The 27,944-nt window shown below is 41.5% G+C and overlaps 1 protein-coding gene across 1 annotated transcript; it reads right to left on the bottom strand.

Annotated features, from left to right (window-relative positions):
• Positions 1-785: 785 nt before the first annotated feature.
• MEP1B (meprin A, beta) lies at positions 786-24,374 on the bottom strand (the record flags this gene model as incomplete). Its single annotated transcript, XM_010144298.1, has 14 exons — positions 24,312-24,374; positions 19,627-19,645; positions 19,391-19,441; positions 19,239-19,282; positions 18,160-18,238; positions 16,943-17,060; positions 12,554-12,732; positions 10,873-11,091; positions 9,811-9,963; positions 8,857-9,072; positions 5,952-6,419; positions 4,235-4,417; positions 3,466-3,769; positions 786-987 (listed from the first exon to the last, which is right to left on the bottom strand). Coding segments are annotated over exons 1-14 (2,298 nt in total), but the record flags the coding sequence as incomplete, so codon positions are not given.
• Between the last annotated feature and the right edge of the window lie 3,570 nt (positions 24,375-27,944).

Here is a 27,944-nt window from a genome sequence, read left to right on the forward strand (position 1 = left end):
AAGGGAAATATGTGTATAATGTAAGAGCGTTACTTGCAGAGAAACCAAAATTATTTAGTGGAAGGTCATGAAGTAAGTAACAGTATTGAGTATCTGGCATTGCACAGAAGTCCTGCACCTCAACAGGATATTAGTACAAAATCTAACATTTAACTCTGCTGTCTGGGAAGGCATTTCTCTGCAATTTGCTTACAAAATTTCTCCTGTGCCTTGTGAGTCCCTCTAAGCTATGCCACTCTTGCTATCTCCAAGTTTAAGTCTCTACTTAAACTAATAGTCCATGTGCCTCGGACTTTCCTAACAAAACCTGCTCGAACGCTGCTGCTGGTCACTACATGACCTTCCTGATCCAGTCATTCAGATAGTTTTAACCCACTGTCGTCTTTTGCCTCTCTCTAAGTCATGATTTCCACAGCTACTTTGTTCCTGACACAAAAACAGTCATTAAATAGGGAAACTGATACTTGTTTTGATATTTTCAGTTGGGTTTTTTAGCACTGTATCTTTAGTAGAAAATACAGTAATAGGTGAAATACAAGGCCACTAAGTGGAAAACACCGTTTAGTGGAAAAGTGAAAATGAGCCCCTTTGTTCACCCTCTTCCCCTCCCTGTAGGCTGCCATCAGGGCAGTAACAGTGGTGGGAGGGGAGGAGCAGGGGGTTTCAGTGAAGCAGCTTTTTGGTGCTTGATAAATTAGTAGCACCCAGTGGAGCTCTTTGATTCCTAGAGTAGTAAATATATATATATGTGTGTGTGTATTTGCTGAAAGAGGCAAAATACTTACTTCTTCTAGACTCAGGCTCTCCCTCTCTTCCTTTCTTTGTCTGTATTTCTTTCTAAGGCACACTGCGGTTGTGACAGTGACAATAAGCATTACAACAAATACAGTTATGGTCGAAGCAACAGCTATTACAGTATTTTCTTGAGTTGAGCCTTTCCTTTCACACTTTTCTCCCATGTACCACCAGCTGTCACCTGCTGGACATCTAGAAAGTAAAAGAACAAACAAGTGCTATCACCTGAAGATTAAAGGCATGAAAAGGTCTGCTTAAGAAGAACAGCCTCTCTGATGTGCTGTTTCTATATCCCAAAGCATAATGAAGTTATCTTAAAATGGACTTCTATTTCAAAGTTGTCTTGTGTGGCCTGCTGTCCTCCTTACAAACCTGGATCGGCTTCTTTCAGCTCCCTGCCATTTTGCAGGTCATGTCTTCAGAGAGAGCCTTTGTGAGAAAACCCAGGAGCCATCCTGATCTGTTTGGCTGCAGCTGATCTACAGAATCTTTTGCTACCACTGGAGAGACCATCAGGATCACTCAGTTCACTTCTCTGCTTGCTTGTTTTACAGCATGTTGATAGAAAACTCACTTTCTGCTCCCTGAAACTGGTACCTGGCACTAGGACCACTATCATGTAATTTCCACTGTTATTGGTTACCCTGCTATCCTGATGCAATTCTGCCTTTTGTCATGCTCAGCTTTTACACAAAGCCTTCTCTCTCCTTCACTTGGTCAACTTAACAAAGCCTTTACAGGAAGGAGTTGAGTAAGCTCCTAGGGCAACTGGTCCAGAAGCTTTACGCTGCTATTTTTATCCAATCCATACACATTTACCACCATCCAGAAAATTTCATCCACCGGTTTCCTCTCATGTTTGCTGCTTTTTTAATTCCCAGCTCACCTTATGCAGCAATTCAAACCCATGAGACCAATGGGGTGGAGACCACGGGCTGGACTGTCAAAGCATTGCTGACCAGATAGCAGCTGAACCAAAATTCGGTCCAGGAACTCCCCAGTTCTAGGGCTGATCCAGCTAAAGATGTTCCCTCCACCTTCCCCTTTCCCTGATCAGTGCTTCTCCACTAGTAGTTGTGGTATGTTCTCTCCAGACCTTCTCATTGCCAGAAAGGCTGATTTTCAAATTTAAGGAGCTAGTACGAACTGCCTGTGCCCTCCCCCAAAGAAGATAAAATAAATTAACATCCTAGCAGCCATCTGGTATTAGGACTAAAAACAACCCCCAGGCTTTGATTCCTTTATCTTAGCCAGCATGACTATCAGCTCCAAAACATTTTATAGGGAGCGTGAGGGCCCCAGTGATGTAACTGAAAAAAATTTACATGCAGTGCCGTTGAGGGCACACCTGCCCCTATCTTTCTAGCCCTGTTTTTTTTCCTAATGTAATTTTTTTTCTAGTTCCTGAGCCATTTGTTCAGAACTCTATGCTCAACCCTGAAAACGAGCCCATTTGCAGTGTGCTGCAAGGACACCGATTGTTGGGGGGGCTTCATGTGATCCACCTTAAACAGTTATGTATCACATCCCCCCTCATTTCCCAAGAGAAAATCGGAGCGGAAAACGACTGCTGGTCACACACTTCACTCAGGAAGAAAGTAGGTCACACAGGCACTAAAGCTTCAAATAGTCCAGAGACAGCAGAAAATAAAGGTTCGCTTTCCATAATTTCAAAATCAGGCACAACATTCAACAAAACTTTTTTTTTTTTTTTTTTTTTTTTATAGGCTGGAAGTTTGAATGCCTGGCATTGGTCTTTCAAAATCTAGTTTTTAAATGAAACACAACTTCATGTAGAATACATACCTGCAGACAGTTGGAATAGCTTCTTGACATTTAGTCATTTGTGACCTGCTTCTGAGGGGTTGCTTCTGACAAGAACTGGTTTCTAAAAGGTTTCTAAGTGGGGAGATAGATATAACACTTAGTGAGTCATCCTGACTCTTGTTGCTCTCACCTTTAGAAGTTTGCCTCACAGCACTCCCCCAGTCTACCTGCCCTGGCACAGCATCACATAAAGTTAGTTACTATCTTCAGCTCGTTTGAGAGCTGCAGCAATGCTAACCAGCCAGGTGGGTGACGTAAATGTATCCACATGGAATTAAATAAAAGAGTTGGTATTAATTTCCTTGCAGGGCAAACAATCTTTTTAGTCCTCAGCTTTCATTGCTGGTTTCAAAGGCAAGAAACTACACTTTGGTAATTCATGGTCGTACTTTGCACTGCACAATATTTCTAGGTCAAATTTTAAAATAATGTCTATGCTGCTTCCTGCCTGAGAAGTATTAAACATCTTTTCTACTGATAAAAATGCCCTTTTGTTTCAACTGCATTTATATTTAACTTTTCTGAATTTTCCTATAGGGAATCCCGAGGAGATGCAGGTGTGTTTTATAACTTTGAACTAATACATTACTGAAAACAATAAACTCATTTTAAATATAATTTACAGGGAAGTCAAACAAACAGAGTACTTCAACATGGTCAAATGCTGAGGTTTGGGCTTTGTTGCCCAAACTGGTCATAAGTTTACTCTCGCACTAGCAGTTGGAAATATTTGCCTTAATCGGTTAGAGTCTGCCTTTCCTTTCATTAGAAACAAAGATTTATTCTGCTAGAACTTTCATACTCATCCTAAAATGGCATTTGAGAGTGAATGAAGGCAGTTACCTGCACACTGGTGCTCTCTCTACAATAACGCAGACACCACCATTTTTACACGGGTTGTCTGGGCAGATATCCGGAACCCCTGTGTCTGGCTTTTCGGTCTGGGTGACAGAGTCTGTGGTGACTGGTGTTGTGGTGGTAGTCTCGGTGGTGGTCGTGGTGGTAGTCTCAGTGGTCGTGGTCGTGGTGGTGGTGGGCTTGGTGGTGGCAGTAGTGTTAGAGGGGAGCGTGGTGGTTTCAGCACGGGTAGTATTTGTGACAGAGGTGGGTGAAACACTTGGCTGGGTTGATAGCAGGTGTGATATATCTGCATGACAAAACCACAGTAAATAAGGTGATTACTTCATGTTATTTTTGCTCTTATTCTAATGCTCAGTTCTAACAGTAAAGAGTGAAGAGCCGGTCCACAGGTATAACAGGATAAATAGTCTTTTTTACTTTTCAGGAGTGTGATGTGTTTTGGAAATGGCTTCCAGATTTTTTCAGAAACAGGCATTTTTATTCAAAGTACTCCACTCAAAAAAATAATTTTCACAGGATTAGCATCATTTTATAGACCTTCACATGAAATAAAGGAATTATACAGTCCATATACCTATCCAGAAATTCATTCAAACATATGATTTGACTTTAGATACACGTGTAGTTCCAAAACTGCTCATGTGCAAAGTACATTATGCGTATTTATATCTATGACACTAGTGACTCGTTAAGGATGTGACACTCTGTGGTTTTTACTGTACTGTAAAGAATATCAGGTGTGTTTACATACCTTCCATTGTTAAAAGAATAAAAATGCTGTCTTCTTTAATAAAGTTGCGGCTTCTAAGTCTCTGATGAGTTAAAAATCCACTCGTTCCACTTCCTGGACCTCTCATGAATGTAGTTCCGTTGGGAAAAGTTGCTGTGGATCCCACTTTACCTGGCCTATCCCAGAAGTAACTTGATAAGGAATCTGGAAAAAAATAATAATAACTGAATGTGAGTGTGGGACAACTCCAAATTTATTTCTCAATAGGGTCCCTTCTATCTTCGCTACAAAGTAGTACTGAGGCCTTTCTCAACACCAAGACAGACTGTGTCCTGTTTTGCCTGCTTCTGCTTACCTGCTCATGGATATCATGCACATGGAGAAAACAATAAGTTACCTGAAACTCAAGGAGCAGCAGCAATGCTGAACCTGCCTACAATATTAGCAGATTTTTTTGCCTGAGATTCTTCACTTATGAGACGGACAAGACAATGGAGACATTCAACATGGTTGAATGGTTTAGCCTGAGGTACTGAAAAAAGAACCTGCTGGAGACGAGGTTTTTGGAGAGCTAGTTGAAAACCTATTGCGTTTTCTTTTTCGTTCTTTTGAAGTGTAGTGGGCAAGAAGATGAGTAGCACATGAATCATCTGTAAAATAAATTAAATCCATGCTGCTCAAAAGAGAGCATCTCTTGATGCGGTTGTAGGGCAAAGGGTACTTGGACAACCTCGAATGCTCATACGCCACTGATGTCCCCTCCACCAAACTCTGTCCTAAATCTCAAAGCTGAGCCTGATTGTCTGTGAAATATCTGACAGAGAGAGAAGAAACTGCCTGCTCCAATACCTCTGCAAGTTAGAGAAGGGGGAGGAGTTACAACAGGAGTTACACTCCTGGGAGCGTGGGGCAGTTAGCAATATATGAATCGACACGGGAGAAGGAGCAGAGCGCAGACAGACTGCGTGTCCACGGGGTCAGGGAAGGACAAGGGATAAGCACTGTGGCCGTAACAGCGGAGAACACAGGGAAAATGTCAACCATCTGTAGAGGACCTTTCATTTAGGGGGAGGACAGTTAGTCTTTCTAGATTACGGCTTTGTTTTCACATAGAGACAGTGTCATAGAAAAATTAATGTAAATCATAAAATTTTAAAGATAATACTGTGGATTTTTGTGCATTCCTTCCTTCACCAACATTGTGATCTGAAAACCAGTTACTGTGGATGATTGCTCCTTATCTTCTCACACCTTGACCAAGCACAGATTATGTAACATGAATCAGTACTTTGTCCATCTGCGGATTTGCGCTGACACCACGATACCTTTTACAAGGAGGGTGGGGATTTGTGTAATAGCTGCACTTTCATCCGGCATGAACTGTGCGTATTGTTAATTCTGAGGTTTTCTTTTCAAGCCTTCTGAAAAAGTTCCATCCTCATTAAAGCCGATATAAACACATCTTCACAGAGCATATGAAAGAAATGTAAGGAGTCAATCATTCACCTGTTTCTTATGCAAATCAACTTTGAAATCCAGGATCCCAGCTTAACCTACTTTTATATTCAATTCTTTCTTGTCTGTGGACCAATTCTACTGTTGCTGAAAAAACCCTAAACATTCCAGAAGCTAAAAAAAAAAAAAAATCTGCACTAATTTACACAAAGAAAAAAATTTGACTCTGTATTTTTTGGCTGTGTTTTAAATGTACTGGATAGCATGTCTGATTTTAACTAACCTGACAATTTCAGAGGGTCAGTTGTTACGCTTCTTTGGTTTGACATCCGTTGACGAATATCAGGATGCTGGTCTAGCAGAATCGTGGTACCTTGTTGCCACGCACAGGGCCATTGCAACTGATCATCGTTTGCTCCAGAAATCAAGTGCAAGTATGTTGCTAAATTAAATGGGTTATCGGTGGTACCATTTACATACAAGCTGACCTGAAATGCATATCCTTTACTAGAGTAAAAAGGTGGACTATATATTCTTCCCTCTGGCCCTGCTGGGCTTGTGTTGAGGAGGTGTGTGAAATTTCTTATATGCCAGACGTGGTGGGGACACTGGGTTTCTGACAAGTTGATGTCGTCAATAGAAAGGCCTCCATTTGATAAGCCACTTCCTTTCATGCCTTGAAACACAACCCGGAATTTACTTGTGACATTCAAAGAAACATGATGAAGCTGCCAGTAAGTTGCAGGTGTACCTGAAAAACAAAGGTAAGGATTTCTGAGTAAGCAGCACAGTCAAACACTGCTCGGGTCTACAGACCCTCTGCCAACGCTACGTAAGAATTACTCAGTTCCACTGGCACTGAGGTGGTGGAATATGTCTCCTGTAGATGTAACGTTTTCACTACAAGGTCGTATTTTCTCAAATCCACTTTTCAACAGATTTAATACACATAAAAGCTCTTTAATTTGAGTGGAAATGGTGTTAATGGTTTCTCTTTTCTATTTTTAAAGAACGCCGCATTACATTAGTCTAAATGTTGTGATAATTAATTAAATGCACAAAGATGTCTGCCATCAGTATTATTGAAAAAAAAAAATCAGAGCAAGGTATCTAAAATAACTGAATAACGTCTCGACAAAAAATGCTACAGAGGATTCTGGGAGCCTAGAACTGCAAGATTAGTTCGTTCAGTTGTGTTTGTATCTTTAAAGGTCTTCTCAGAAGTTTTCCTATGTAGAAGCACTATTCACCCATCAAATGACTAATGGTACCAAGTTCAAATTACAGCCAGTCATTTGCAAAGTTTAGACTTTGCAAATAAAACCTCACTGTGAGATAAAACCTCACTGCGAGTCCCCTGCTGCATCCAAAAGCGCCTGTGCTAGCAAATTCCACCCCACTCCAAGAGCAGTGCCTGCAAGAGCAAAGACCTCTGCACAGGGGCCCTGCAAGGCAGGTGAAAGTAGGACATCTTTTGTTAACAGCATATGCAGCAAAACAGGTTCTTTTGCTGGCTGGTTTATGTTCACCTGCACGGGATACCAGACTTTCAGCTGTATTTATGGAGGAAACAGCGCCAATCCCAGGAACAGAGCTCGTGCTTCTCTCTCCTAAAAGTTCTAAACGCAACACAATGGATCTCAGTCTTAATTTCTTGCTATTTTTCTTTACCATTATAATCAGAGGAAAAAAATACACCCAGAAACAAGAACACAAGCACCCCACTGCTTTCCATTAAATTGCCTTCAGCATAAACTAACGGGAGTTTGAGCTGCCCAGGCTACAAGCAAGACTGGGGTTTCTGACTCATGTTCAACGAGCACATCACCTGCTGTGCTGTAAAATGTCCTCCCTTGCTCCCAGCTGAAGGCAGCCACAGCTGCCACAGACCAGCAGAGAGGGTTCCGGGCTTGTCCCTCCGCTTCTCGAGCATGGTGGTTCAGTGCAAACCCCTGAGCAGCTCAGCCAGTATGTAAGATCATGGCTGGAAAGGGCTGTAGTGTCACTGTTTCTTCCAGTTTATCAGCTGCATCGGGGAGGACAACTTCTCACGTGAGAGAAGTGGAACAGCTTGGGGGGAAAAATGATCTTAAACCATTCCTGAACGTTTTACCAGAGATTGTCAAAGCAGGGGCCCATTTGGACACGCATATGAGAGTAGAGACTTACTTAAAAGGAAATTATGAACTTGAGAAAGCAGGAATGGGAGATGGCACCTAATATACACGAAAGAGTATTTGTGAAGAAGGCTGAAGTGTGGAAAAATTAATCTTCACTTCAAAGTAGGGTTTGAAAGAGTGCGAAGGGCTCAGACTGATCTGAAATTAACAGACATTTGCATTACGGATTCCTGATGGCACACAGGGATGATAAAAGCACCAGGATGAAGAAAAGAGTGTAGAAAAAATAAAGGAAAGGCAGACACGAGCAGTAGGTGAGCCTAAAGGGACAAAAAAAAGACAAAAGTGGACTTGATACCTATTTTGTAAAAGAACTTGCTCAGACCCTTACGCTTTTTTTTAGATTTGAACTAGCTGTAGCTGAAACGGAGACCAAGTAATAGTTAAATGTTTGAGAAAGTAATTTAATCATGAGGTGACTTTGGCAACTCTAGCTCAAAGAGCTTTCGTCCATTAACTGACCTACATTGCTCATTCTGTAGGCCACAGTCTCCTAAGGCAACAAGACATTAATTTTCTTCAAATCATGATCTGCTGCCCATGTATTTCCATTAAATCAATTTCAAATCTTGTTTAAAAAGTTAGATTTTATTTATCTTTTTTAAACTGGTGTATTAGGTATTTCAGGGCACTTATACTTTCCATTTCTTTATTATTACTTTCTTATTCATTGTAATTTCCTCTAATGACCTGCTTCATCTGTTGCTATTGATAGCCACAGCTCTACAATGACTGCTCACGGAATTTTAGCTATTTTGGTGAGGAAACTATCTTGATAATGCAGGAGTTTGTAATTTGTGGTAATTGATTATATTATAGGAAAACGGCTGACTGAGGATCTATCAACTCTAACTTCACCAGCAGAGACTCAATTACATAGAGAAGCCAAAGACTAACGCTAGGAGATGAGTCACTTTGCTACAGTATTTCCACCACCACCCCCCCCACCCCGTAGTTTGGAAAGGATATTAAGTACAGAATAAAACAAAATTCACTTTTATTCCATACCTGTTATCTCTTGGATGAGTCTCAAAGTTCCGTTCGGCTGGGCTGAAGTGTACTCCCTGACCCAGACATACAGCCGATCGCTTTCGTGTCCACTGTTAAAGAAATAGAATTGTAGGCACTGGAAGCCCCTTTGGGGATACAGAATTCGGCTCTCCAGGGTCGCTGTGCTTCCCTCCACTCCAGCACTGGTGTTGAAATGCATGAAGTAGCCAGAATCTGTCAAAAGTCAATGAGAAATGAATGGTAGGGAGAACACAAAATGTTCCTGGTGTACCTGTATGCTTAACACTGCACCGAGATAACGCCAGAAGACATGGACAAGTCATGGTCAGGGTAAGCTAGACCCTGTACAAATCTTCACGCTAAGCACCGTTTCCTGTTCACATCCTCCAGAACTGCTCTTCTTGCAACATTCTCCCTCACTTGCCTATCACCTCCAGCAATTTGTACCTGAAAGCGTTGGCTTTTACTCTTCACCCAGTGCCAGTGGTTCACAGCTGACTCTCTCTCTGGAGGACTGCTTTAAGCTCCTGAACTCATGAAGTTTTCTCTGACAAGTTCAGAAACAACTGGCTATATTCTCAATTAACTGTTCACCTGGGCCCTGATAATTTACAGAATTTCTGAACGCCAATCCTTTCCAAAGCCTTACTCAGCGATTACTCAGAAAAGCAGTGGTCTTTCTGGTGTGCCTGTACAATAGGTTAGAAAATTTTACACGCTTCTTGTGTCAGGATGTGACACTAAGACTAAAAAACGGATCAAAAGAAATAGGACATTCAATCTTCTCAAATTAACAGAAAATCGAACATATCACTTTCCCAAAGTATGTAGATTTATGATGCTTAGTTAAAAAATAAACTGTAATTTGCCAACAAGGCCAAGATCGAAGTCAACTCATATGCCTCTGCAGAAAATATTTCCCAGAGAGATAAGAACAGTTTTTTCTCATACCTTTGCATTCTCCCATATTAGTGTGATCAGTACTTGGCCCAGCAGGAACCTGAGACAAACGCTGCCAATCACTGTTATCATCTGAACTTTGAATCATGCCGCATATATTTTCAAGTTCAAAACTGCACGTGTCCATGAAACTTAAGGAGGAGGCTGCAACATTTGGAAAAAAACCAAAAAACAAAACAAAATGTTGTGAATCTCTATTACACAACATACATTTTAATTCTGAATGTCCAAAGTCAAGAGCAGAAAAAGAGTAAATGCAAACACCAAATAATCAGCAGCTTTAACACCGTCACCACTCATAGGTATCATGTGCAGGAACTCAGAACATTTGGTGATTAACACCAACATTAGTAAGATGTCATCAGGACAATTCTGGGCACTTAGCAAGCACAGGAGGGTGCCAGCTAATTATCATATCACATCTTTTATTTAGAAAAGGAACACTAATACCGGCCCCAACCCAGCAAATCCCCCACGGTCAACAGGTCCCGAGACTTCCCATTCATTGCTCTGTTTTCTTTGAGCCAGTCCACACATGGCCACAGATTTTGGTGAAAGTTCACGGATTTAGCAGCTGGAGTGCTTATTTGGAAACACAGCAGAGCAAAAGTTCTTTCACCGCAATAAGCACACCTTGGTTTTCAAAATGCTGAATTGAAAACACCGTTTGGCAAAGGTACATTTGGGTCGATCTCATCTCATACAGATTTTTAAGGAGGAATAACGGAGCGAAAAAACAAAAAGCTTTGCACAGAAGCACATGTTTTAAACAGCCACCCAAGGGATGAACAAAAATCAGCTGCTGAGTTAAGCTGGTTTTTAACTAAAGGTCAGAAGAAATTGCACAGAAAACTGCTCTGCAGCAGTGTTTCTGCAGGAGGGCTATGTTATTTCTAGCTGTACCGTTATTTCTGGTGGCTTTAACGCAATTCACTTCTCCAAGTAGGTTAGCACCTCGTTCACGTGTGCCTGGATGAGTCCAGCATGCGTGTATCACCCTCATTTACTTCAAATGCCAGAAGCCAACAATGTAAAAGAAATGGAGAGGCTTACAGCAATTGTACAGCTGGTTCAGTTTCCGGAGATCGTAATCGCTGAAGTCCATTCGCTGTCCTATTACATCCATGAATTCCGGTATGTTGGTGATGATGGTGGGTTCAGTTCCGTTCCTGAATGCGTTTTTGCTGTAGTGCAGGACGGAAGCGTAGTCATAGGGAACATTCAGGAAGTCTGACGTTGAATCGTTGTGTATTTCGAAATTATGACCTTTACCTAAACAGGAAAAGAAAAGGAAAGGTTGTTTGTTGCCCAAGAGGACCAAGTTTTGATGTACAGGATTAAAGTGACAAAGAATCCATCTGATCCCCAAGTATTTTTTTTTTTTTTGTAGTAATTTATTCGTTCTTACTTTGTGAAGCTATGTTATTTCTAGGCTAGAGTTATATACTTTTCTCTTTGAGCCACTGGAGCATGACATGATGACTTCTGCTGGATGGAGGAGAGCTTTTTGCTACCTTTTCCCTGTGAAACTACCCATAAACATTGATGTCCTTCTGATGCCCAAAAGTGGAGATGCAGTTTCAGTACTCAAATTAATGCAATTTTGAACCGTAATGCCTCCCTGTTTCTAATCTGTATTTTCTGATGTTTAATTGCTGGCCATTTTAGCTCTCAATAAACAAGCTAGAGCCATCATCAGATAAGCTTCCAAAATTTAACTTTACAGATGTTTTCTGGAGTGCGAGCAAAAAAAACATTACTAACTACCCAACGGAAGGTAAAAATTTACACATTTTAAATTAGTCAAAATACAAGTAACTATATTCTGGTCAGTGTAAAAAAGCTGCAGCAGGTTCAAGTGGCTAACAAGAGTGCAACTTGTCATTAAAAAGTCAACAAACTGGAATGGAAATCAAGAAACAGAGTCTAAGTAATTTTCTGTAATATGAACATCCATACACACCTGCGGATTGATCGCGACTAAAGAAAATTGCATTAGATTTGTTATCTATTCTTTTCAGTCGTCTTTGTGTACCTGTGTTAGGAAAGCATCAAGTCTACGTATATAACTGGGTTTGAACTGCCCGAAAGTCACAGCAGATGACGGCGAGCTGAAGAGACAGAGAGAGCAGAGTCCTGAGGAACCCTGCGCCAGCTCTCGGGCTTGTGCCAAATACGCCACACTTACGTTCACAAGCTGCATCACCAAAGTAACCGCTTGTGCGATGCAGAGCCTGAAGGGGGTCCCTCCTGTCTGCACACCCCTCTGCACACTCTGCCATCTCAGTTCTGCTGCCCGTCTGGCAGCTGGGGACAAAGAGGATGACTGGCGATTTTCTGCTGGCTTTGGTTGCACTGGGGTTTTGAGAGTGAGATTTTTTTTTCAATTATTTTTGTTTTCCTAAGAGCTCCCAGAGTAACATTGCTTGTAGAGTATTCATTTAAACAAACTAAATTATTCTGTTCTGCTGCTCTGCTGTACAACATGTAGCGTAACAGGGCTCTAGTGAGAGCTCTGGGAACTGCCATGGCATGGGGAGTAAGCACAGCAACAACAAACGAGGCTTCTCTCCCAAATAGATGTCACTTGATATTTAATTTATTGATACACTGGCTTTGAAAAATACTTCCAGGTAATAGAATAGTGTGGCCACTGAAGGATGGCTCAGAAGGATGTTCCACAGCTAAACCCCTAACTCCAGAGCCTGAAAGGAAAAGCAGGGGAGTGACTGACCCGTCTGAATCCTGTCCCAGGCAATGGACACGTAGTCGTCCCGGTCAGACCGCGACTGCTCATGCCAGAATCCCAGGGCATGCAGGAACTCGTGCTGGATCGTCCCAATCCTGTCGCAGTTGGCTCCGATGGAGAGCTGCTGCAACCCCTCCTGCATGTTTCCCACTGAGGACCAGCAGCTAGCATTGAAACAAAATGAGAGCGGGCTCTGTGAGATCCACACCATCCCCACGCCATGGGAACTCCAGAATCAGTCTGTTCCACAGGTATATTTTTTAACTTGAGCATTGACGTTACATTTTGCTTTAGAGAGCATTTTTTAATGATCTGTTCCTTACCAGATCCTTCCCTCTCACCCTTAGCTCTGTTTCAGTGAGTCGTTTCCCTGCTCTGGCTCTACTGTTTTTAATCGGTTTTCTTCAGCAGAAAAATGTTGAGCTATTTGTGACAGAAGAAAACCAATGAGGATTTCGTTGGTACTCTGGTAAATATCAAAGACCATGATTTAGAGCAATGAAGTTATGTGGTTAATTTTTAGCTGGACCACAATATGAGGCTGTGAGCGCACTTTGAGCCTGTCCCTATCGTAAGGGAACCAGGTTTGTGCACATTCTCACCTCTGCCATTACAGCTGCTTCCCTCTTTATTGCTTTAACCTTTTCCTTCGTGAGGGGCTGTCACTGCCTGGCAAGGTTCACTTCTGCATGGCTGTGTTTACCTTCCAAAAGGTGGTGGATTTGACAGTGCTTTTCAGAATGTCTTTTCTTTCCGGCTATTTGTGAGCTGCTGCACTAGAGCACTTGCTGCTGACGTGCACTCACAAGGAAGAGCACAACTGCAGCTGTGCTGGGAGTTTTTATTGAAGGATAAAGAAATTCAGCGAGCTGTCGGCACCAGACAATAAAATGGCACCCCATGTCCACAAACTAGCAAGCACCGAGAGCTACATTTGAAGTGTTATTTCATGCAGCAAATAAATCAACGCTTACCCAATGAAGTCCATAAAATTCATCAGGCACAAAATATGCCATAGGTTTTGCAGTCCTATCACCCCAGAAATTTAGAAACACAAGCACACCATGGGCGTTCGAACCCTGTAACTTAGCGCAGCACATTCCCCAGTACTTCTCTTTCCACAAAGCAGCAGCCCAGGCCTTGGCTATTGATTACTCATTAAAGTCACAGCACGAGACCTAAGAAGGAGCACATGTGGCATCCCTAATTTCACGAGCTTCCCTTGAACAAGGCCTCATATTGGTTATGCAGGCTTTTCTCATGTTGTGCAGAAGTCTAAGAAGTCCATTGCAGCTCTGGTTCCACCTCATACCAAAGCAGTTGCCTCTGGCCTCACAGCTGCTGCATGGTGCACAGCCAGCTACCGGCACATCCAGGAGACTTGGCACAGTCAGCATTCAGACCCTGGCGGATGCAGCCTTCAGACGGCCAAGTGCCTAGAGCACCACCGTTCTGCAGATGCAGAGGGAATAAATAATGGTCGGCATTGTCCAGCACTCACAATAAAACTAGGTGAGTGGGACGAGATGCTCCAGGGCAATGGGCACCTGGAACCGCATCTTAGCGGTGTCTGGAGGAGGGGAGAAAAGGCAGGGAAGTCCCAGCTTCCCTCAGTGCGTAAGAGCCGTATGTCCTCTGTTTCTATGGCTCGTTGCTCTATCAGAGGTTAGATACAGGGAAGCACCTGTTCTGACTAATCCCACCAGCCTTCTGCTTGGAAGATGGGCCGTAAGTAGATACAGGCCATCAGTAGGGGTGATGCCACTTATCTCAGGCACATTTTTATACTAATGTCCTGGTAGCAAATAACTCCCCAAAGTATCCACAAATCCCCAGTATCAGCACACAGACACTTCGACTTATCAGCTCCAAGCTGGTTAGCCGGAATCTGTATCAATCCACTTCTCGTGAGTTCCCTTTGCCATGTGCCACAGCGGCAAAGAGCTGAACTGACCTCCCAGAAGAGCTCCATGAACACCTAATTTTCCATGTGGAAATACCGGAGCACTGATCCTCCCTGGTCTGCTAACTGTTTGACTGTACCAGAGTGACTCACTTGACTCTACCAGACCGCGCTAGTTTTCCTGATGAGTCTCAAGTCCTGCTCTTCATGAGAAGAGTAGGGAGAAATGGGACATCCACTGCAGGTTCCCAGACTGTTCTGTGAGCTTTGAGCTTTGCAGGCACGTACCACATCTGCTGCTCTTGCATTTCTGTACTTCGCAAGCACCCCTCGTGTATTTTGCCCAGCACACAGGCTGGAGTCAAGAAAATATCTTTAAACAGATCCACAGTCTAACCACTGCTGCAGATGCATAGCCCTGAATAGAGGGCGAGGTGAAAGGCTGCGCGCTAGAAAACCTGACAGGTAGCTCTACTCAGCATCATAAATATAAAGCTGTTAACATAACACAGGCAGTAGGCAAAGCTTGGCAAATGGTAGATAAAGGATGTGGACAGGGAGAGGGCTCTTTCCACTGGGGCTGAGGATGCTTCGTAACTACATCAGAGGTTACAAGTGTATTTTTACACAGGGCAGTCAACAAACAAAAGAGCAGTTGGCTGCTTTTGTGGCTGACTTCATTAGAATACAAAAGGATAATCCAGATGAGGGCTTTATGGCCTGCTACGAGTCCATGTGACACAGAGTTCTCCCAGCCTTCCTCTGTCTGTTTTATAGATGCCAAGATCAGAAAGGCAAAGATTATTTATCAACTTTTTCCTGATATGAAAAATCTTTATGCAACCAGATGGTGTTGCCAGGAATTTGCAGAATCTTGTCTGCACTGTACGCTCTGAACCGAGGTCTTCAGTTCGCAGTTAGAGGAGTCCCAGATGATTAAAAAAAATAATAATTAGGAATGACAGAGGGTAAATTGGTTGGTTTACCCACCTTTCACCTTGCCCTGTAATATCAGAATAGAGGAGTGGAGTGAAGTGAAAGGTGGGGTCAGTCCTGATAATCTCTGTGTACAGCCTGAAGCTGGCCCACTGAAGACGGACAGCCGTTTTCAGGAGACCGCGATGTTCAGCTACAATAAAGTGCTGCTGAATGTTCATGGTTTTATAGATGAGTCAGCTGCGATGATTGATAGAAACATTCAAGGCAAGCAACAACACAGTGATGGCAAGATACGTTATCCGACTGGAGTGACTTGTCTTCTTCATCACCTTGACTCATTTATTTTTAATTGATGTATAAATGAAACCTGGTGCAGAGGCCTCCTACTTGCCATTGGCTAAATAGTGGGGCTCTTTTTCAGGTGCAGTTATTAGCAAATTCAATGCGTACTTCATGTGATGAAGGACAGAAAAAAATGTAGCTACATGAGTTGTCTATTTGGCTCAAAAAGCCAAAGAGTCACTAGCACTGGAAAATGCGTGGCTCCCCAAGGCTCCACTTACGCATCTTTTAGACCTGAGCTTCAATGTCGTGTGTACAGCAGGAAGAGTATAAATTACAAAGAGCCAGAGACCAAAGGAATTTTGAAACAATTATCTGCTACAAATATCTCAGAACAAGCCAAAGGGAAAGGGAAACATTTTTATTATCAGAAAACCTTTTCCCATTTATGAACGCGTTCTCATATCAGGAAACAATCTCCTGAAAGTTAATTTCCGCACCAGGATATCAAGCTTTCCCTGATCTCCTTTTCTAAAAGAGAAATGGTTCAGCATAGATTGGAGAATATCATTGTTCTTGTTGCACTCTTTTGACAGAGACTGTCTTAGAAAGGGAAGCAGCTGGGGCAATTTCGCCTTCTCTACTGGCATCTTATTTTGCAAAATTTAAGGTGGAATAGCGTAACTATTCATCAAAAGAGGTAAATGAAGTGAAACCTCTGTAAAACATCCCAGTGCTATGCAGCATTTAAAAATATTGCTGTTATATCTGAATGCTGGTGTGACATTGTTCAAATGCAATTCCATTTGTTACAGTAAAACAAATTCATTGTCCCACAGTCCCATAGTTAGAATCTACTATTGTACTTCTGCTAGGATGGTTTTTTTCCTAAAAACTAGGTTATACTAAGAATGGCTATTTGAAAGTGATACTGCACATATCGAAACCTCAGTCGAGAAAATAATTGGCTTGTTTCTGATCTCTTTTACCACACTCAGAAAATTACCTCTTAAAGAACTTGATTTCCTCTTATATTTAAAAATAATTATCAGCAAGAAATTGTTCATTACTACCAAAGCAATCCTTGTTTTGAAACTATTGCAATTTGCTGTTAAAAAAAAAGAGTAGAAAAATGGACACAACAAAAGTACAAAATCATATTCAAATATACAAATTTTAGAGTGAATACTGGCCATGAAAACAGCCTGAAGTCAAACAGGATGGAGGTTATGGTACAGGACTCCTCTTACCCGCTCCCTTTGAACACAGATATGTAATTCTTCTCCCCTTCCCAAGGTTTGAAGTCAATACAGGATTTCAGTCGATACTGTTCAAATGCCTTGAGGATGAGTCCCTTAGCATTCATTTCTGCAAAGCAAAGAGCCAAGACTGAGCCGACAGGTTTGTACCGTTATCGGTACGGAGCTAGTCCTAAGGGTGGGTCTTGCTCCAGCAATCCTTGATCACAGTAAGCAGGCTTTTTGCTGGATTAAGACCCGAGTACAGACCTAAAACCCATAAATTATGCTGTTGTGACATTGTATCTTCCTCTTGTTTTGCCTCTGTGTAATTTTTCTTTGGTAGTGATGTATAAAATATTTTATTTACTCATCACGTCATATGATAGTGCATGGTTCTGAATTTTGTAAATTCTTTCATGTACTTGCTGACATTTACGTGAGCAAGTATTAAACAAACAGGGAATGAAGACATCAGGTTTTACCTAGTGCAGGCTATAGATCTCTCACAGAATCTCTCCAGAACTCAAACTGTTAACGCTCTGCCTGAGTTACCTCCTCTAAGCAACTTGTGTGGTTTCATCTCAGTTTAGAGCTGAATCTAAACTAGAGGTGGGTGTGTTTGTTTGGTTTTTTTTTTTTCCTATCAGGTACCAGAAAGATGACCCCACATTATGTCATGAGGGCACAATCTCCCACGTGGTATCCTGCAAGAACTCAGGCTCCCTGACTCACCACTCGCCTCCTCCAAGCCAGGAGGATTCAAAGGAATAGAGACAACTGTGATGTGTCCCTGGCCCACAGCAGGGGACTCAGCAATGTGCCATTGCAAACGGCATTGGCTGCCAGAGGGCACATTTGCCACTGAGGCTGTGAATGGTCAGGTAAGCTTCATGGCCATTCCTTAAAAAGATCTTCGGTGCCCTGGTTTTATTTCTGCTTAATAGAGTTTCGTGTCTCAGCCATACGCTTTTAAAACCAAATCAATCTGCCAGGCCAAAGCACCAGCAGGATAAGAACCAAGAACCAAGGACCAAGAAAGGAGGTGAGAGCCAGCACCAACACCAAGGTGCTACACCCTGCTTGTGCACACCCAGGCGCCATCCATCTGTGGGAAATGGTCTGCTCGAGACTCTCAAGAGGAAAGGATGCCACCGTATCTTTATCAACCTGTTCTTAACATTTAAATCAACGTGACATACAGACATTGTCAAGGGCAAATACGGTACCCAGGCTATCTTCTAGGACGTAGGGGATAACGTGGGGCCACCGATAGTTGTCACCAATGATGGAGTTCCGTTCCTGCATCTGAGAAAGAAGTATGCAGTTGTCAGCGATAAGTGATTTAGGATCAGGAATCATACAACAGTGCTAAAGCAAAGCCTGTCTCCTACAAGTCCATGCAAGGCATGTAAGAAATCAAAGAGCTCAAAAACTTTGGAAGATCACCCAGAGGTAGGTCTAAGGCTTGGGTTAGAAATTGCTTCACTCCTTCTACCAGTATCTCCAACTTGTGCAGCGTTTTCTCCATAGAAATTACCTGAGATTTTGATGTATGCGGGGAGAGCTTCGGCTCCTGTGGAAAGCATTAAGATCTAGAGTCCTGACAACTGTACAAAGATTAATTATTGTGTAGTTTTTTGTAATGCAAGGGTGTGTTCCTGTGCCCTCAGCAAGTGCTGTCCTTGCTTTCACTGATAATGCTCAAGCCAAAGCAGTTCCCCAAAAGGGAGAGTAAACACTACTAATTGTCAAACTTCAGGGGTTTCTACTGGATATCTTTGAGATGTAACTTGCTACGTAAATATTTTTTTTTACTTGATCAGACAGGGATCCTGGGCAGATACTTTCAAATGTGGCCTTACAGATCTAATTTTCCCATTGGTTTTAGTGAATCTACTTCCATGATGAAAATTTTCCAGCACTGACCTGTAAATTTAATTGGCTCATAATAAATATTGTACAGATAAATGAAGAATCTTTATATAAACCTGTCCAGATGATGATCAGTGCTGTTAAACCTCTTAGAAGTTCAAATATAAAAATGAGGAGGAAAGGAAACGAGAAGTTAATAATATTGATCTAACAGCTAAACCAATCTTCTTTTGGATAACGTTTCTGCAAAGGCACCGACTCCTTCATGGTCTGTGACATTTTCTAGAAATCCAGCCCCAAACATTTTCAGTCTATTGTTACATATGCAGCGTTTATGGCTAGTAGGAGCAGGATGAATCAATCAATTCCATGTCAGTGACACTTTGCATTGCATAAGTTAATGACGTGTTTCTGGTTTTATATTTGAACTCACCCCGTCAAGTTTGATGTCTCCCTCAAAAAGGTCTAGTCCTAAAGCTAAAGGGAAGAGGAGATAAACATTCAGTTATTGTATTGGTCTGTGGCTTCCGTAATGAAAATCACAAAAAAAAAAAAATTTAAAACAGAAACTGAATTTTAAAAAACCTTCATTGATGTCAAAGATGTCTTGATCAATTCCTCCATCTACATCTATTTCTGAAAAATAAAAAGAGAAGTGAAGTAGGACATTAGCCCTTGCTGTTATCTTTATGAAGTGTGAAAATTAATGCAATAACAATAACAGTAATTATAAATCTGTGTCTGTCCTAGCGATGTTTACGAGCAGCTGGTTTTGTTGATTACCTCCCGTGCATACAAATAGATCTCTAAGCAGAACTCACCAGTTGTCTCTGGAGCAGGCTGGGGAGGGGGAAGAAAAAAAGATATTATTAGAAAGGCACATAATGAAATGCAGCTCGCGTTACTCGCTCAACAGTATTAGAGATGCGATTTAAGCTCAACTGACAGCACTTAGAGCATGGCTCTGTATTGGACTGACTGGGCTCACTGCCTCCTCGTTTGACTGGAAATGTTTATTTGCCCATGCGTCAGCTTTGTCTACTCCCCCGCGTTTCAGGCTGCCCAACACGTAAGTCGCCCAGTACTGCTCCTGTAAAGTTTTCACAACCGTTTTTCTCTCACAACTCAGGCAGTGCTGGGTGGTCCTTCACAAACAGGAGAAAAGAGCCTATAATTTCTATGAAATCAAGTCTTGCTGCTAGTCAGGACCTGTACAGAACCTATGGAAGTTCAGCTTAAGCTGAAGTTGGGGGGACGGAATGAGCGGTCTGGCATCAGGCGGCCAGTCTTTGAAGGACTCCGTGCAGAGTCCAGGTCACCTCAGCCCCAGTTCAGTGCCTTAGCTGGACTCCGCTTACCTAGGTAATACCAACTCAAAGACTCTTTCTGCAATGTGTGAAATCCACAGACCATGATGGGATATAACGAGATACACATAGCAGACTTCCGCCTACAGAATATAATCTATATTCTTTTATTGGACTAGACGCTTCAGTTTGGACCGGCTTGGTCATACTTGACCTAACACCACGCAACTATTTCTCACACAGTGAGTGAAATGATGAACAGCTTTTCCAAGCAATTGCTGCTGGGTGGGTTTTCCCATTTCTCATCAGAAGTCTTGTATTCCTATGTTTGAAAAGAAGTTCACAAACAAACGGTAAAAATCACCTGACAATACAGGTTACAGATACAGCACATGGTAAGATACAACAGCAATTCTGCAAGGCAGAGTTCCCCCCCCCCACCCCCCCAACTGTTTTTCTTTCTCTGCATACATGCCTTTCTTCCATACATGCCGTTTTGCACGTAGGACTTATCTATCCAGTGTGGTAAACATCTGCAACCTCCATTAGAAGCAGTGAACAGTACAAGATCAAAATGCTGAAAACTAGCAAAAATCAAGTCCATGGAGGCCACAAGAATATTAATTATGGTAACTTCTTCCATCTGTATGATGGATAAGTAAATAATAAGGCCAGAATATTTCAAGAGAGATTCAAATGTGTGCGTCCTTCCAGACCTCGCTTTTGGCACATAATGATGGGAACCATTTTGACGGCAAATGTAACTGTGGGCCCTAAAACTGGTGGCATGCGTATACAAACTCTAACCAAATGAAGGGAAAAAAAACCCAAAAAACAAAAAAACCACAACTTCAATGAAATTTCTCCATTTGGAAAAGATTCAGAAAGAAACATTTGAGATTGTCAGGAATGTCCTATTTTAGCATTTTAATGAAAGATTCATTTTCAATCTGAAATTACTGTCTTGTGAAAACTTCAGCAAATGGCAGGGGAAAAAAATGTAAATACAAAAGCCTGAAATCTCACTTTATCAATTTGATTTGCCCGAACTAAAATTAATTCAAACTGTTGCTTCACGGTTTTTGTCAGATGTTGATCATTTATTCTGATTGCCTAAGAGGGGAAAACCATTTTTTGCCTAATCAAGTAGAGGCTATAATTTATAGGTTTAAGAGAGATAATGACTAATTGGTATGAGCTGGCATAATCAAATGCTTCTTAATATCTAAATGTTAGATAAACAGGCAATGTTTTTAATCAACTCGTGCTGCTTCTTAACTTTCCTAATGAAAACTGCCACCCACATATGTCCTTGCTCAGTCTAAAGGCAGTATTTTGCCCTTGAATTGTTGGTTACAGAAACCACTGAGTAGACTGTTTCCTGAGCCGATTTCTCCCAATTTTCAGTACTGTTTCAGTACTTCACAGGTTTAGGTTGTTTCAGAATTTGGTAGGTTTTAAGATAACCAACTCTTAAAAACCCAGTGTCATCGTAGAGAAGTGACTGAGTCCATTGAAAAACAGTTTCCAGACTTCAGCAGACGGAAATGCTGAACGATTGATTTTGATCTCGCATTTCACTGTTAACTGATATTATTCAAGTCTACATCAATAAATGAGAAACAAGGATGGGGATTTCAGAAAAAAGCATATAACTCTATACAGATACAGTTTAATAAACCAAAATATCTTTTCCAACCAAATCATCCATAAACCTGCAATATCCAATAGGCTCCTCTTATAGCCCGAAGTTTTATTGTATGTATATCCTCTCATCACATTTCCTTGTCACTGGACACGCATAGGACAGTATCCAGTCCTCCTATTCAGGTTTCGAGATGAAAGTGCAGCTTGTAAAACAAGCTGAAAGTACACACGCAAAGCGTGTAACGCACATTTTGGAGACTTCTTTTGCTTTCAAACTCCCACTCTCACACAGATTTCTAGCTAACATGGAAGGAAAAATTGACAGGTAAACTTGCAATATTCAAAAATTAAAAACACATTATCAGCTTTTCTGTTGAAGATTGTTGATGGAGGAGAAGAATCACATGTATATATGTTGAATCTTCTTATAACCATTAACAGAGTAAAAGCTTTCTACAGTTTCAATAATGATCAACTACAATATACCTGTATCGACTGATTAGAAAGCGCCACTGTGCTAAAGGTAAAAAGTGGCTCACGGAAAAGCTCCTCTACCAGCAGCAAAAGCTCACAAACTGCAATCCAAGTGGCTAAGCCTAGCCACACTTTTGGCCCGTAGACCCAAACGTGACTCCATGACTGAAGACTACCAAATTCAGTAATCGACTGAAATTCACGCTGACAGAATCCCTTTCATCATCCTTTCCACCTCTCTCTCCACAAAACTAGGTCTTTAGTCCTGTGAATCTCAACAGCAAAACATTCAGTTTCAAAAGGAGCATCTCTGTGTAGGAGTACTACTCATCTGAGTAACAACAGCTGCCATCTCGACTCCAGCCTGACAATTGAGACCTCTACGATGCATTTCTAGTCTCTGAAAGTTTTGTAAACAACAACAGATCCACAGTTCACACTCACAAACAGAGGAAGGTTGTATTACCTGCAGTATACCAAAGAGGAACCTAATTCAGTCTAACAAATGCTACTTTTAAATCTACACACGCACAAATTCTGAACATTCATAATATTAGTCCCTAACTTTGGCAAACAACAGGACTTAAGTGAATTAAGCTACATTAAAAGTTGGACAAACCATGGCTTGTGAGCTCATTGAACTGACAAATAATTCAAGTGCATCTTGAACAGGTGCAAAACGTCTCACCTATTTTAGTCACATAAAAAAAAAAAAGGTACGTAGACTCACTCAGTAATCAGAGGAGAAACAAAAGAGTAATTGCATACATAATTAATTTGTCTCTAAAATAGGTATGGCACTACTATGATGCCCTGGCATCTCCAGAAGATGATTCACCTCACCTAGCTTGGACACCTATTCAAGCATGTGATGAATCACCTGATGAAAATTTTCCTGCCTCACCGTGGAATCCAACCAACCAGTTTATAACTTTTAATACTGTCATCCAGAAATACAAAAGAAGTTCTTCCTGGCCATAAGGCACATGGAAATGAAACAGTTAGCCCTGGTGATCCTCTCCCACAGGAGCTGGTTATTACAAGTCAGTATGATGTGTGATAGCATGTAGATGCTAGTAGCAGTCTGCATCACCAACAACAGGCTTTACCAAAGCCTGTAGAAAAATCTAAACAAGGCTGAGACTTGAGTTTCCAAAAGGTTGGGAACAGAGGAACAGGTAGCCGTGATGTGCAGTGGAAAAAACAGGGGAAGAGTGGGATTGGGGTAGTGCGGAATACAGGAGGACTATGAGGAAGTTGGGACGTGAGGTCAAGCCCTTGACTTAAGGAGATGTATGAGCATGTGTTAGGGGAGAGGAAGAGGATACGACTGCCACAGTGAGATATTGGAGCTGGATTCCCAGAATCAGACAGTTAAGTTTCATAACAGAAAATAGATAATGTTATTCCGCTTAAATAACACAGTAATAAATACCTTCCCCTGCAGATTACCGATGAACAGCTGAAAGGAACTTCCAACAACCTACTGGGTTTTGTTCTCCAAACTAAGGATATTGAGTATCACCAAAATTCCTGGCCTCCACAATAAATTTTTGCAAGATAAGCAAAATGCTACATTTCACTACAAAAGACAGGAAATACAAAATCTCAACTGTTAGTTTTTGGCATTAAAAAGTTCAGCTGAATAGAAGGAACAGAGAACAGTCATGTCCAAGTATATCCATTGGCTAAAAAGGCATAAATTTCAATATCAATTATACTGTGTTATAGGGGGGAAAAATACTTCCTTTCAAATATGAAATAGCAAAATAAATTTTAATACTTCTCTTGGATCTATCCCCAGACTTGCTATTCTGGTAACAGTACTTTGAATACTAGTGGACATTTTGCTTAGATGGGGAATGCAAGATAAGCCCTTCCCATGTACAGCCAGACCTATTAAAAACAGCAGCACTAAGACCCCAAGGAAACAGAAACCCTTCTCTTGCTTCCATGTAGATGACAACAGAATTCTTACTTCGCAAAAGCAACATACTTAAGTCTGTTCTTCTCAAACTCATCTGAAGTTCCATTGTTTACTTGATCTTATAAAGAATATGCACTCTTTGTCTTCTTACCTGACTCCAGACCACCTGGACAAGAAGCCAAGTTAGGAGCGCAGGCAGAGAAAACCAGCCCATGTTGTTACCCAGTCAGCGGTTGCATGGACAGAATTTCAGACCAACTTGGTATTTAAGACAGTAAATATCATAAATCAAAACCTTTGTCCTTTCATCAACGATTAACTTACCCACCATTTTCTTGTTCAGTAAGCAAAGTCCATCATTACTATATTACAGTAACTAACACATACTTCAAGTATTGTTAAGCATTGCTGTGAGAAAAAGATATTGGACACCAACTGACATACAGGATGAAATGGACACAAGAAAATGGACTTACAGAGGAAATGGATACACAGAAACACAGGAAATTCCATTTAAATATAAGAAAACCTTTTTTTTTAAATTATTCTAAAGGTTTTTAAGCACTGAAACAAGTTGCCCAGAGAAGTTGTGGAGTCGCCATCCTTGGGGATGGTCAAAACCCAACCAGACACATTCCTGAGCAACCTGCTGCTGGTGACCCTCCTGCAAGCAGGGGGATTGGATTAGGTGCGCTCCAGAGGTGCCCCCCCACCTCAGCCATCCTGTGGTTTAGTGAATAAAGCTGGCACTAAAACCTTTCGAACAACTGAAAGCTACCAAGACTCTCGGCAGGTAAGACATTAATATATTAATAAGTATGTATTTGTTGACAGAAAGTGAAAATGATAAATACGTGTACACACAAAAAAAATCTCAGCAACATAAGTTCAGTATCTTGCTTTTAGAAAAGGCAACGTCATTTCTATTGTTGATATGTGTGAACGCTGTCTTTGTCACTAACTCAAATAACGGCATTCTTCTGAAGTGTTTACAAATTCCATACAAAATAATTTTTTAGGTGTCAGTACCATGGTACTATATCACCACTGTCTGGGACTTTCCTGGAGCTTTAGTTTATTCCAACTTTAATCATCTCTTCTACTTACTGCCAGAGAGTGCTGAAATTGCCACAGTTCCTTACGTTTAAACTGAAGTACTGCTGGTAACGACCAGACTTGGCTAACATTTCGCTTTCCCAAACCAACTACCTGGTTAGGACATCATAAAAACTAAAAATAGCATTTAGATTTTGTATGGCAAATACAGACTCCCAAATGATTATAAAAAAATTAATAACATTTCTCATACTATTTCAAGTATCAGAGCTGATAAGATATCCTATCAGAGCTGATAAGAAAGAATGGGTTGATCCTAAGTCATGAGGACACCTGAGCAATTTCCAGCTGCTCAGGTCCGTGTTTATATCGTTGCTGATCCACTGAAAAGCAGCAGTTGTAGATACTGTCATTCTTATAATGTTATTTCTTTTCTACAACAGTAAGTATTGTAATCCTCTACCTACCAATAATGATGATGCAATTTGTTCTTAAATCCTTGATGTTTGGAAGGTTGAAAAGCTCTTCTGTCAAGATTTCTTCTGCAAGTTTGGCACCCCTTGAATTCTGCATGTTGTCACCTTCAGCTGCTGGGAGATGACGGTAGGTCTCCTTTTGGAGGCTCTCCAGGTTAGCTTGGCTATGTCCACAGTAACGAGTACTTCAAACCAGCTGGAACAGATCCGTACTTTGACATACGTGGTGTCAAGAACCAGCCATCTATGCTGTACGTGTCTCAAGGGGTTTTACTTCAGGCTGGCTTTGATCTGATGCCAAGGACTGGACATCAGTGGTGGCAATGGGACTGCATTAGGTGAGAATCTAAAAAACATATTCTGGTTTAGTTCCAAACCAAAGGAATTCAATTTGTACACTCCAAAACTGCTCTGTGATGGGAACTAAAGCATGGTGAGTGGGAATGATGATGATGTTTAAAAAAAAAAACAAACCACCCACTCCCGATCAAAACTAAAAGACTAGGGCAGCTGCACAATTCCTTGATTTTAGTACAAGTGTTTTCCTGAGTGGTGGAATATGATGAACTCAAAAGAAGTAGCGCAGTTTTTGATCTTACCACTTAGTGTTGGAAAAAAGCCTAAAAGCCGCTTTTCCTACTTCTTTGGTCCCTTTTACCTGAAAATAATCAAGACAATGTGCTTTCTGTTCCCACATCCCCACTTCTAAAACACATCAACCAGCACTGAGACCTCACACCAACCTCTTCACAATTGGAGACGGGAGGATGATTTTCTTGTCACAAAGAAGGGCTCTATGAACCTCTGTGTCATGACTATTGCTGCTGTCAGAACTGGCTAAAAAGTGAGTTACCCAAAGAAATCACTAGAAGGTGTTGGAATTGGCATACAGGGACACCAAACAGAGAAGGCACCAAAGTTACATGCTAGCCCTGCACTGTAAAATACAGCCCTCATATTCCAGTTCACACTTCTTACTAATTTTAAACTCGGAGTTTTGGCCAGTCATCTGGTATAATAAAACAACACACAAAGGAAAATTAAATAACAAATGAACAACTAAACTTTAAGATGGAATTCTTAGCTTAAATTTCAGTGTCACCCCTGAAATAGCCAAATGGTTTTTTAATACATATCGAGGAGACAGTAATAAATAGACAGGCAGTCTTAAGGAAGTTTTTTTCTATCTAATTATGGAAGATCTTTTCTACAGACCTTATCTACTTTTGTGACTACATTCTCTACAATGACAAACATCTTGCTTTGGCACTGACCTACCATCTGTATTCAGGCAAGATACATTCTCCTTGTCTTCCTTAAAGGTTTTGCTACAAGACTCCTTGCATTTTTCTTTGAAGATGAAAAGCATTATATCCATATCATACGTCGAAGGCCCACAGTAAGAAATAACTGAGTATTACTGGAGACTAGTTAATAAAGGATAGCACAACTTACTTGAATAGACGGTGTGCATTTTCAGATCTACAAAAAGAATGGCAGTCTTAGATTATGTCTTCATTCTACAGTCACCAGGGCATGTAACAGCCAAAAATAACACAAAGTCCTTTCTTGACACGGTCAGGGACCTGTGGAATTTGAGGATGTTATTTCCATTACCATTTTGATCTGCTGGTAGAGTCCAGTAGTGTCCCAAGTAAAAGCTCTTTGTTTGAGGAAAAATAAAAACATTAAACACAAAGCAGAGGGAGCAGGTCTTTAACCGGTTGACTGCTTTTTCCTTTCTTGCAGTGCTTTGCCTTGAATACGTTTCACAAGTTTTATGGGTGCTAAGCTATCTAATGAGCCCTGAGTAACTATAAGAGACACCTGCAAAATCTGAGCTTTTGCCAGTCAATTACTTTTCTTTCCCCATAGACCCACACGCTCCCATGCTGCTAGTAGAAGCAACAAAAAGAAAAGACATCAGAACCCGATGTGGAGCTTGCTGCAGTGACCACTTGGATCTCCTGCTGAGCTCACTTGGCTAGCACCAGGCAGATGGGGAGCACCACAGAGCAGAGCACGCGTTCCTGCGGACAGGCTCTGTCTCTTGGTCTCTGCCCAGCAGCGCGGCGGCCGGGGGGCAGTGCTGCAGCACAGGCAGGAACACCACTGCAGTGCTTATCCCCGGCCTCGCTGCAGAACAAGGAACGTTCACCAGGCGTTGTCCAATGCAGACGGGAAGCAACGCCCGCTTTAGTCTTCTTCGTAAAGCAACGATAATAATCTGGGAAGAGACAGTAATGGGGGCA

Source organism: Buceros rhinoceros, unplaced genomic scaffold (genome assembly GCF_000710305.1).
Source record: "Buceros rhinoceros silvestris isolate BGI_N320 unplaced genomic scaffold, ASM71030v1 scaffold771, whole genome shotgun sequence".
Classification (NCBI taxonomy): Eukaryota; Metazoa; Chordata; class Aves; order Bucerotiformes; family Bucerotidae; genus Buceros; species Buceros rhinoceros.